Consider the following 13,375-nt stretch of genomic DNA (forward strand, 5'->3'; position numbering starts at 1 on the left):
TGGAAAGGGCCACAGACCTGAAGCTGGACTTGTGTAACTCAGGAGATAAATCGCCGTCCGAGACCTTTAGAATGACAACTGGCTGAGCCATCCCTGCCCAGCTGGTGCTCCGTCTGCCCATAGCACAAGTTTGCTTATTCATTTTCACATTAAAATGACACTATATATTATGCTTTGTCCATAAATTTCTTAGCCTCCCTCTGTTGATCATGCTTGCTCAGCTAAGATCCATTCAAGGAGTACTATGATTATGTCCAAATGATCTGTGTATCAATGCCCCAGTATGTGAAAACATAGACACACATATACGCACACACCATAGTCAGTTATATTACACTGATGAGCAGGTTCTACATGTTATTATTATTTTTCTTTAGACAAAATTACCTCTGTGGGTTATAAGACAGCATGTTGGCTAACAGTGGGGTCTCTTGCAGCCTTTTAAATGAATGTTAATTTGTGAAACTCTCATGGTATCGTTTAAAAAATGGAACAGTCTTTCTAGGAACTATGTTTGCTTAGTGCCTCACAGTGACCCTTGGTCGACATCATTCGGCACAACCACTTGGAATGGGGATTTGGTTGGCAGAGATTTAATGAACAAGAACGTTCCCACTAATTCGGGGGAATCTCATGCTGAGAAGCAAAAACGTAACAAATGTTTGTAAAGTTTCTGTTAAAGTCACTTTATTGAACATGCTCTTTCAAAACCTCAAGGATTAGACCACGGACCCACTTCAAATGTTCTAATGTCTTCTAATATAACATGCTGAATTTTGCATATTGTTAAGAAAAGATGAAAATACAGAGAAACATCTGGTTTTACTACTTAGAAAATGCAATAACTGACAATTCCCTGCTGTTGGCAAGCACCCAAAAACACACACTAGATTAAGAAAGCCAATTTAGTGTTAGGAAGGCAGCTGGCTCTAGTTTCTTCCTTCCAAACGGTCACCGCCATCTTCAACTTCAAATATTTGTTTTACAACATAGGAAAACTCTCTTCTTTCGGAAACAATAACTAAAAACTAGTGTTTGTTACTGCTAAACAGGAGGGGCACCCTGCTACGCATTCTCTAGGCCTTTTAGAAAACATGGAGCTGTTCCTTTGGTCACATACACGAGAATCTACAAGAACAGTGATATTGTAGATATCAAGGGAACGGGCACTGTTCAAAAAGGAATGCCCCACAAATGTTACCATGGCAAAACTGGAAGAATCTACAATGTTGCCCAGCATGCTGTTGGTATCATTGTAAACAAACAAGGGCAAGATTCTTGCCAAGAGAATTAATGTGCATATTGAGCATATTAAGCACTCTAAGAGCCGAGACAGCTTCCTGAAACATGTGAAGGAAAATGATCAGAAAAAGAAGGAAGCCAAAGAGAAAGGTACTTGGGTTTAACTGAAGTGCCAGCCTGCCTCCAACCAGAGAAGCACACTTCGTAAGAACCAACGGAAAGGAGCCTGAACTGCTGGAGCCCATGCCCGAGGAACACCCACCATGGCATGATGGGTATAAAGAAAATAAAAGACCTGGACTGTAAAGAAAAAAAAAGCTAACACATTTGCATTCACACACACACACACACACACACACACACACACACACACACACACACCCCCTCCTTGGAGAGAAATGCAAGATTTTTCCTTACAGAGGATTCTTAGAATTGATAAACTCCCCCATGAATGTAAAGTTTCACCGACATGACTTCCCTAAACAATTTCAGTGAGGGTATAGCATTGGGCAAAGAGAAATTAGGAGCACTTCTACAAAAAGTGGAATCTTCTCAAGAATCCAATAGATGATTTGAGGCCCATACTTCAGAAAGTACGGAAAGAACTCTAGTACACTGGTTCTCAAATGTTGCTGCACTTCAGAATCTCCTGAGGATTTTCAAAAACTGCTGGGGCAGAAATCCCATTGCCAGGGATTCTGATTTAATTGGTCTGGGGCCAGACCTGGACCATCATGACTTTCGAATGCTTCCCAGGTGATTCTACTGTATCAAAGAATGGAAATCCTGTTCCTGTGTTACATTAGCATTGACCAATGAAGTGCTTAGAGCCTGTACCTTCCATTTGTTGGCTGTGCCCAGCTTCAGTTTTCTGGTTATAAAATGATATCCAGAAGAACTGCTTAGCCAAGTTAATTTGCTTTTAGAAATCTTTAAAATTACCTTCTACAGCATATAGTTTAAAACATTTTTAATATGCTAAAATTATTACGAAGGAGGTAAATGGAAAAGGCAGGCTATTTATGAAAGGCCACACTTATATCCATCCTTGTAGAAACAATAATTGGCAAATACAGAAGAAGGAAGGTATATGTTAGCTGCAAGAGAGCTGAACTGCCGAAAAGTTAGAGACTGAACATTTGAACAAGGATTTACAAAATGTCCTAATGACTAGGGGAGCCCGTGCAAGGAAGGGTGATCTAATTTCTGCTCGTTTACTCTGCAAATTTCAATAGTAATGGGAAGCAATACGATGTTAAGGAAAGACAAAAAATGAGATATGACCATTACGTGTCCTTACTTTCTACTCCTCCCTGTGTGTATCTAACATAAAGAATACTTGGTAAAGAAAGTTTTGGGAGACAAGTATGTTTAAAATTACTCAAAAACAAAAGAAACATAAACATCACAGAACCATCACAGCTTACAGAGCTACACGCCACAGTTACTAGGGCTGTGCCATTGGCCCCAACAGGCCCCAGGAGGAAGGCTGTGCATTCAGAGTCCTGCTGGAAAGAAAGAAAGAACCACTGTACGTAGAAGAAGAGAGAAAGTTTAGCTTCAATCAGTGGGTGGGAAAAGAAGGCTCTGGGGAAAGCCATCAAGAGATCAAATGACAAGGAAGCAGGAAGACCAGAAAAGAGCTCTGAGTGAAGAATCAGCGAAATTAGATAATACCAGGTATAAACATTGTGGTAAAAAGCCAAGGAGAAGTATATGTTCTTATGTCTATTTTGAAGACTGCCATTTCTATTACCTGAAAAGGGTACTCCTGTATTTGGATTCACATATTCACTTCTATACATTTCCCACTACTTCCTACTTTTCCCACCAATTTGAAGCCCACAGCCAAACAATCAATGAAAATAGAAAAGTATGTTTTATTTATTATTTTTAAAAATACTGTGGGTGTTTTCTTACTACCAGAAATTTATGCTCGTTGTGGAAATTTTGGAAAATGCAGGAATATAAAGAAGAAAATCAAAACTGTCTTTCATTTCGTTACCTGGAAACAAAAACTGTTATCATAATATAGATATTAAAGTGAAAACATTTTGAAAATATTAACCTCATCTATTTTATTTCTCCTGGATATCATGTTTTCCTTTGGCCATTCCACTAGTGTGGAAGGAGAAGTAGGTGAGGTTCTCAGATGCCAGCTTCATCACTTTCTACCCCTTAGTGAATCAACTGTAACTAGTGGGGGGTTATTAGAAACGCTGAGATAGCTATGGGAGAGTCCAAGAACATGGGGCTAGTTTCCTACTTTCCTGGTAAAAAATGCTCCCCAGGGAAGCCCTGCGTTTAGCATGGCATCCTGTCCAGCATGACGTAGGAAGGGGAGGTGTTTAGAGATTACATGAGAGAACATTTGACCCCATGGTTTGTGCAAGGTTTTGCTGGAAGTATAAGCCATGTGCTGGGAAAACCAGGGCTGGCAAGACCTGAGGAGGGGACCTCAGGACCAGAGGCAATGGCAGGGTGTGTAGTCAGCAGCAGCATATATATTAACCAGCATCCTAAGGCTCAGTGGATCCAGTTATGTTACCAGCAGATTACCTGAGGACCAAGGCCTATTCCCAAAGACAAGCAATACCAAGGACAAACTGGTAAGGACAGTGAAGACCTTGAAAGATACAAGATGATGAGAAAAGCAGGGTTCAAAATTTATATAAAATATGATATCAATTCTATAAGGGAGTCAGAATCTGCAGGTAGATCAGTCATTCAACCCTCCACTGACAGGAGGCCACTAAGCTTTATTGTGCACCTCCACTGGCCAATATGGATCCACTAACCACATAAGGTTATTCTGCACTTGAAGTGTAACTAGTTCAAACTGAAATGTGCTGAAAGTGTAAAATGTACAGCAGATTTCAAAGATTTCGTATGAAAATAAGAATGTAAACTATGTCATTAATAATTTTTATGTTGACAGCATATTGAAATAATAATGTTTCTGGATAGATCAGGTTAAATAAAATGTATTAATAAAACCAATTACACATGCTACTTTTACATCTTTAAACGTAGATAACAGAAAATTTTAAATTACATATGTGATTCACATAATATTTTTATTGGATAGCACTGTCTTGTACCCTGGGGAGGTGGAGGGATGAGGTGAAATTGTGGAGGGTAATGAGGACCCTGAGGGGCATCAGAACCTGCAGGCTGACTAGCCATCCCACCCTTCTACTGGGGGAGGTTGTCTGACCTCCAGCAGAGTTTCTACCTTACCCCCCAAAGAGATAGAGATAATCTGAAATGAGACCATTTAGAAATGAAAGAGCCTGAGATACTTTTAATTTTAAAAGTTTCCATTTTTCTTCACTACCCTACAGGAAGGGGACTCATAAAAAAGTTGAAATCAGTTACTATTCTTCATGCATTTGGGATAATGTGAGTGAATATTTGACCTTTGTACAAATTAACGTCTTTTATAAAAATCATACTTTACATAAATTTTAAAACTTCCTTTTTTAACCATTCTGCATACATTAATATTATCTTTTACCAACAAGAAAGGAAGCTATATTGCCTTGGCAAAACAGACTTAAAAAGTAATGCTGGGGCTTCCCTGGTAGCGCAGTGGTTGAGAGTCTGCCTGCTGATGCAGGGGACACAGGTTCGTGCCCCGGTCCGGGAGGATCCCACATGCCGTGGAGCGGCTGGGCCCGTGAGCCATGGCCGCTGAGCCTGTGCGTCCGGAGCCTGTGCTCTGCAACGGGAGAGGCCACAGCGGTGAGAGGCCCATGTACGGCAAAAAAAAAAAAAAAAGAAAAAAAAGTAATGCTGAAGTGGGATATTATTCATCAGTAAAAAGGAGAAGAATGAATGATACACGCTACCATATGGATGACCCTCAAAAACATTATGCTAAGGGAAAGAACTCAGATGCATTACATTTATATAAAATGTCTAGAAAAGGCAAATCTACTGAGTAAGAAATAGATCAGTGGTCATTTGGGGCTGGGAGTGGGATTGGGACTTAATGCAAATACGTATGAAAATCTTTTGGGGGTGAGGTAAATGATTTAAAACTGGACTATTGTGATGGTCGTACAATTATATAAATGTACTTCATCTAAGTGTAAATCACTTAATTGTACACTTAAAAGAGGGGAATTTGTGATATATGCGTTATTCTTCAATAAAGAGTTTTTTATTACGTTAAAAGTAACAGTGTTGGTAGCTTCCCATAAATCATGACGAATTTTTGCACATTTTTATGAAAAGACAGAAAATAGAAAAGTAGAAGAAACTGAAACCTACCATCAACCTTGTCTTTGGCAAGCACCCCAATATCTACCAATTTATTGTTAGGACATCAAAAGTGAAACGTAAACTATTTAAAAATTAAATAATAAAAATGTATTTCAAGCCTTGTAGAAAGTGGCCAAAGATATACAGATAATAAAAACCTATAGCCAATTGAATTTATTAGAAAATGAAAGAGATCAAAACCAAAATAACTAAAAGCTTTCAACCCAAGAGGACAGAAAAAGCTCAATAATATTCAGAATCATGTTTCTTCCTCTGTCTTCCCTCAAACACCATCCCTAGTGAAATGAATCACCATATTTTACCTGATCTAAATACTTTATAAGCATCTGTCACCTCTGCATTCCCACTGCCACTTCTTAGTTCAGACACTTTTCTCACATAGCAACTAAAGAAAATTTATAATCGGCTCCTTGGTCACTCATTTCTACTTATTCCAAAATAATTTCCAGGCCTTCACCAGAGTGGGGAAGGAGGAACTATGAAATCTTCTAAAGAACCTAAAGAGAAGATTTGAACTGGAGAGCTACTCTGGAAGGATGATCCTAGACTGGAGATTAAATGTGGCATATATGTCAGCTCTCCTTAACAAAATTTCAAAATCTGTTGATTTTTTGCATTGAAATTTGATATAATAATATATTTTTGAAAAGAACAATGAGTGAACCCTTGTACTATCAGATAGCAAAACAGAATAAATAAAACAGCATGGTACTGATGTAGAAATATAAATATAGATCAGTTTTTATTTAATCTAATCAAGAGCCCATATGAATATAAAAGCACAGTTAGACGTGTAATATATAATAAACGGTGGTATTTCAAATCAGTGCAGAAGGATGAATCATTAAATAATTGGTGTCGTGATACCTATCAGTTTAGACCAAAATATGAAAGTCAGACATTTTGCTCCAATCTTTTATGAAAAGAAATCCCAGATGGCTAAACTTTAGAAGAAACATGGATAATATATAATATTTTTAATATTGGGGCTTCTGCTTTGCAGAAAGTGATACTCAACCAGGAGTAAAAAGAGGGTATGATGTCCAGCTTTGCCTCTGCTTGTCAAGCTGTGTTCCACGGTTCAGAAGGGGCGTCTTGTCTTTTCCTAATCTGTCTGCTTCCTGTAGGGGATCTATGTACTTTGCCCCTGGAAAGGGGCACCTTTTCTAATTGGCACAAAAGCCTTATATGCTAGCAGCAAACAATAAATAGTACTTAATAATAAACAGGTAATTTGTACATACATAAATCGGTTTTTTGTTTGTTTGTTTGTTTTTACACAAATGGTTGCTATAAACTGATTGTGTTCCTCCAAAATTCATATGTTGAACCCTGATGTAATGGTATTTGGAGATGAGTCCTTTGGGAAATAATTAGGTTTAGATGAGGTAATGAGGGTGGGGCCCTCATGATGGGATTAGTGCTCTATAAGAAGAGACACCAGAGAGCTTGCTGTCTCTCTTCCCACCTTCTAGGGATAAAGTAAGAAGGCAGCTGTCTACAAGCTAGGAAGAGAGTTCTTACCAGAAACAGACCATACTGGTACCTTGATCTTGGGGCTTCTAGCCGCCAGAACTGTGAGAAAATAAATCTCTGTTGTTTAAACCACCAGCCTATGGTATTTTGTTATGGCAACTGGAGCGAATACAATAGTATTATATTGTAAAATGTATTGGGTCTTTGTTGTTGTTCTTAAACTCATTTTTTATGTAGGTGTATGTAGATAGTTTGTATGTATATGTATTAAACAACTGATAACAGAGAGAACTTCTAGAGGACAGATTGCAGAGGCTAGTGATCAAAGGGCACTGTTTCCTTAACCTTAACATTTTATTTTTATTTATTTGGCTATGCCACGTGGCTTGAGAGATCTTAGTTCCCTGACCAGGGATTGAACCTGGGCCACAGCAGTGAAAGTGCCAAGTCCTAGCCCCTTGGCCACCAGGGAATTCCCAACATTTTATTTTTTATGAGTGTCCTCATTCTTACACGTTTTATTTAAAATATCTTAAATACTTAAATATTTTGAAAACAAATTATGTTAGATGGTATCTCATGTTTTAAAAAGTCAATTGATAGTAATCATTATATTTAATGAATACTCACTATGTTCCTGCTGTGTGTTCTATTTAACATCTCACTTACTCCTTGTAACAATCCTATGACGTAGATACTATTTATGTCTTCATTTTACAGATGAAGAAACTGAAGCACAGAAAAGTGAAATGACTTACCCAAAGGTTACACAGCTATAAAGGATAGAGCCAGGATTCTAATGTTCACAACCTGATTCTAGAGTCTTCCGCCTCAACCTCTTTGGCATGTTGAGAAAGGAAAATAGGGCATTAGGAGGCTAGTGGAAATTTTGGCAAAAACAATTTTTAAAAAGTGATGAGGGTTGGGACTTCCCTGGTGGTGCAGTGGTTAAGAATCTGCCTCCCAATGCAGGGGACATGGGTTCAAGCCCTGGTCCAGGAAGATCCCACATGCCGTGGAGCAACTAAGCCCGTGCACCACAACTAATGAGCCTGTGGTCTAGGGCTCATGAGCCACAACTACTGAGCCCACATGCCACAACTACTGAAGCCCGCGTGCCTAGAGCCCGTGCTCCACAACAAGAGAAGCCACCGCAATGAGAAGCCCACGCACTGCAATGAAGAGTAGCCCCCGCTCGCCGCAACTAGAGAAAGCCGGTACACAGCAATGAAGACCCAACACAGCCAAAAATAAATAAATAAATTAATTAATTAATTAACCTAAAAAAAGTGATGAGGGCAAAACATAGCTTGTAATAGATTGAGATGGGAAATCTAATTAATAAATAAAAGGAATTGTTATATCTCTTTACTATGTTGAACTTCTTAAGATTGCCAATACTTAACCATTTGTTGACCCACAAAAATGGAATTTCCTTATGATTCAACCTGATGTATGTGCTAATTTACGAGTATTGTTTTCAAGACACTTAATCTTAGAATTAGAAAATAGAAAAAGGAAATAAACAACAGAACTTTTCAAATCCTCAAGGCTATGTGTATGTGTGTTTTTAACAGATCTGGAAATTGCTTCAAGCCTTCCTATTCTGACATGAGAAAAATGTGCCTACAGCTAAAATATCACACATGAGATTTGTGAATTGTATTTCAGTAGTAGAAAAAATACGTTTTAACCAATCAACCACATTTCTTAGCGTCAGAATGGTTACAGACAAACACAACTTCTGGTTCTTGTCAGAAGCAAAAGCTATCAGCATTTTTGCATGTTAAATTCCATCTCTCTAAATCACAAAATGAGAACTGTCCTTTCATCTACAATATCATCCAAAATTTTCTGAGAATTCTTTTCTGATATATTATCTGGATATTTTAATGGCCTTCCTCACTGATTTCCCACTGGCATGCAAGCGTTGGATTCATAATTATCTGAATCTATAACATTTCATATGAGTTGAATACACAGATCATAAACCCTTAAAAGTTGATAGCTCACTTAGCCCTCAAAAGTTATCCACTTCAATTTTACAAAGGACAAAACAGAGCCTCGTAGAGGCTGAGTCAGCTTGATAATTATTGGGACAAGAAACACACAACTGAAATGGCTCTGTAATCAAAGAAACTTCCTGGCTATGAGGGCAGATTTTACTAGAAGCATGTCTCCTAGATGCTGGGACTTCACATCTGTTCCTTTTTACCTACCCCTTTAATTCCTGTGGCTCTCTTTTGTTTCCCCAGTGTAGTTTCAGACTATCCAACCAGCCTTTTGACCCCCACATTTGCCTTGCCTTTAGTACTTAGCTGCTTGTTCCTGTCTGACCCATGGCCTGGCCTGCCTTCTGGTATCCTCCTATATCTTGGTTTGTGCTTGTTTAACTGATTTCTCACTGGTTGTTTCATCTCTTAGCCTTGAGCCCTAGGTTTGCTATATTATTGGCTTTCTTCATAATAGATTAAACTCAATTATAAATCCTGAGATACCTGGAAAATCATGTGAATTTTATCCAGAAAGTTGTTGGGAACTGCATGGCATCTGTGTGGAACCACAGATTCACTCTGCAAGCTTGGTCACTGGAGTCTGACATAATTCCCATGGGTCACAAAGGAAGCTTCCTAGATATAAGTGAACCTTGTTGTGTAAAATAGTTATGTCATCCTAAGTTATGATAAGTCTAAAATGCAATTTTTATTAGTTTAGTAGACTTCATTTTTTAGAGCAGTTTTAGGTTCACAGTGAAATTGAGCAGAAAGTATAAAGAGTTCCGTGCAATTTTTTTTTACACTGACGAACTGTAAAGAAAACTTGTGATTTATGTTATGAAATGTAAGATCTATTTTTAATTTATCTTTTGTGAAAATCTACTCAGGAGCTAGCTAAACTAGATAACTATGCCAGTTACCACTTTATTGTCTCTCAGCTCCAAATCTCCCTTCATTGTCTGCTCTATGAAAATAGAGTTGGACCCTGTAACTATTTCTTCTCTGCAGCTGGTATAATGCTTAGCCATGTCAGAAAAGGGTACAGGAGGGATGCTGAAGAAGGAAGGGGCTTTCTTTCCTTCCTAGTTCCAGTGTTTACTCCTTCTTGTTCCTGCTTCGTGGCTACCAGCAGCATGTGTGGGGGACACCCAGTGGTGTTTGTGGAGTTCAGTTGCACCCCGTGGCCAGTTTCCCATCAAATTTCAGAGGTACTCCCATGGTCAGGTTCCCACTGAGTCTTGCAGGCATAAGCATCACAATGCTTGACTTCCAGCTTCAGTCTCCTGCACGCAGGTGGGGTGTTGCCTGCTTGCCCCGTGACTAGGAACAAGTTCTGGATGAGCCCATCCAAGAACCTCTCCACCATGTGGCGGGCACCACCACACCTTCTACATTGAGGTCTGAATCCCAACCACAGAGAGGGGGGCCCCACCTCCAAATTTGTTCCTTCCATGAGAACCCTCCTTTCAGCCCTGCAGCATTCTTTAAAGTTCTTTATCCCTTTATATAACAGAGATTGTTTTGGTTAGAATTAATAATTCTTTATCTTAAACTTTCCCTATCCTAATTACCATGTTGTCTCTGTCTCCTCACTGACCCTGACTGATGTAGTAACCTTGAGAAAAATAATTTTAATTTTTCAGTGCACTCATTCATAAAATGAGGAAACTGGATTAGTTGATCTCAAATGTCCTTTCCAGCTCTAAAACTGCGTTATTCTAGAGAATTCAGGTTTTTCCTATACCGTTGGGTACATCTTAAGTATACTAGAATGAATACCACAGAGCACAGAATAATTGCGTACTGTCGTCCTCAGCCTCAGTCGTAGTAAATGACTTTTTATCTGAATAATGGTTTCCTCCTTCTGGGTCAAAATATTAAGTCACAGCAGCAGCCAGTATTATTTCACACACACAGTGGGCAATCAAATACTATGAAATCCTCTGTGAGGATTTTAACTAGGAAGCTCTCTGAGGAACAAAATGGAAAACTAGAGATTCATGTATGAATATGAGAGTTTAAAATACATTATAAGTATCATTTTATTCATTTATGAATATAAATATTATAAGGACACATTAAGTATAGAAAAATGCTCCCTCTGATATTATTTATCCTAACACATTATGGAAGACTCCATTCACCTAACACATTACAGAATTCCATTACCACACAATTTAAATTTTTTCTTTTACCTTTCTCTGTCTTTTACTGACTGTTCAGCCATTAATTTCTTCAGTTCTTCCAGACGCTGAAGATCTCTCATTTCCATTTCTTGCCATTTCTGCTCTCTTTTAGCCCAGTATTTTCTTATCTATTGCATAAATATCACATAAAATTTAAATTAACAACAGGTATGTTAAAAACAAGAAACAAAGTTATAACGACATTATCCATTGTTTCATATAGCAAATATTGAGTTTAAATGACCCTTCATCTTTTTTATCTCTTAGATCTGCCTACAGTGTATTGGCAACAGAAAAAATAAGTTAAAACACAAAAATACATGTCCTGAGAAGCTGCATGTTTTAACAGTTTCTGAAGTGGAAATGTAACTTGTGCTGAGACCTAAGGTTTTAATCTATGGCTAAAATAATCGGCTTTCAGGGAACCACAATAAAAGCATGTTATTGTCTCTAAAGTATATGATCTACCTGTTACTCAAGAATATTTTTATCCTCTTATGGTAATGTAGTCTTTAACAAATATAGCATTAAACCTATTTTTACTTTAAAAGCACGAGTTTATTTATACTAATGGACAGCAGGATGTTGAAAGTTTTATGCTTCTGGGGAAGTGGCAGGAGATAGGTGGGAGGAAGGAGGAAAAGAAAAAATTAGCAGGGTTGTGATAAATAGTAGTTCTGACTCATGTGGTAACATGAAGGACAGATTTATCAGGCTCAAAAAGGTGAAAGCATTGTTCCTCACTAGGCATGTTTTACTTCCTTTTTCTGGGAATGGAGGCAGAATGAGAAAACCTGAAGCACACATAAGCTATTTTTAGGGGGCTAAAAAAATTATTGCCTTAGTGATGGGGCAGTTGAAGTTTATGTTTAATTGACAGAGGACCATTCAACCGCTCTGGCCTGCCATGTTGTGTCTGGGTCAAGAGAGTGGTTTCTTGCTGGTAAAAAACAGTACCTTAATGGTGAATGGCAGTGAGTGACCACCAGCAGAGGGGCTTTGGTAGAGTATGGGTTAGCCTCATCCCCAAGGTGGCATTTTCTCTTTTGAGAAATGAATATGAAAAGCCAAGTGGTTTCCAGACTTGCCCAGCAGCATGGGCTCTGACACCTGGGAGAACCAAAAGAGGCATCCCAGTACCATGGCCACAGCCATAGCAACTCTGTGGCAGGGCTTGCAACACGAGCAGTCACACCAGTGACATCCATTCAATGCTTAATGAGTTACTGATGGCTCCAAGGTAAAGTGATTCTACTCCAGAGATGATGGAGATCGGAATCTAGGGAGAACAGAGATGAAGCTAGAAAGGTAGCACACCAAGATGGAAAGTGAAAGAAAGGGTAGGAAAGGGAGAAAAAGGAAACACTGACTGATATTTCAGAGTCCTAACTGACAAATGCCAACGCATTCTATTAGTGCCAGATACGGAAATGTTAACAATCATTATATTATCTCCCTCTGGGTTTATAAGCGATCTTTATTTTATTCTTTGTATTTTTCTGTGTTACCTTATTTTGGGCAATAAATATATATTTCTTTCATAATCAGAGGGAAAAAGAAGATACTTCAAAAGAACAGATATTGGATTAAAGGGCATTTTTCTCTGGGTTCTGACAGACCAATAATGTTGCTTACTCCCAGCACTGACCTTGGAGGGAAGTCAGTGGTCCTTCTGCTGACAGTCCCTTGACAACAAGCATACCAACCCCAGGTTGCTGGTGTCTTCAGATCACTGACACCATCTGGTGCAGTGTCCTGTGCAGGCTCTAGAAGTATATCACACCCGAGGCTTCTTGGCATCTCAGGACCAATTATTTCCATCCTTGATTCTGGTAGAGGCTGGGGAATGATTCGGGCATTTTCTTCCTTGTTAATGGCTACTTTGAGACACTGATGCTGTCCCTCTCATGTACAGTGCCTTCTTCCTTTGATGTTTACAATATCTGGCTATATCACCCTCTACATGTCCTTATCACTGGCATGAGTGGACTTCCAGGTCATTCTCAAATATTCATTGAGAATTCAGATACGTGAGTCACAGCCACATAGGACTTGTTGTCCAGAACAACTCCTTCTACTTTCCTACGCAACTGCAGTCTGAAGCCCCTCTGACCTGCCAACTCAGAGTCCTATGACTTCCTCTATTCCAGTGAGCTACCTCCTCCTCCAGGATTCTACCACCATGGA

At 38.9% G+C, this 13,375-nt stretch overlaps 1 protein-coding gene across 1 annotated transcript in view; it reads right to left on the reverse strand.

The window, feature by feature from the left end:
- The window catches only part of CCDC148 (coiled-coil domain containing 148), a gene marked incomplete at its 5' end in the record, with an annotated part of 198,694 nt that overhangs the window by 38,050 nt on the left and 147,269 nt on the right, over window positions 1-13,375 (reverse strand). The window contains 1 exon segment of the mRNA XM_079925257.1: window positions 11,198-11,316. Within this exon segment, the coding sequence (XP_079781383.1) occupies window positions 11,198-11,316 (119 nt within the window).

Source organism: Stenella coeruleoalba (assembly GCF_951394435.1).
Source record: "Stenella coeruleoalba genome assembly, chromosome: 6".
NCBI lineage: Eukaryota > Metazoa > Chordata > Mammalia > Artiodactyla > Delphinidae > Stenella > Stenella coeruleoalba.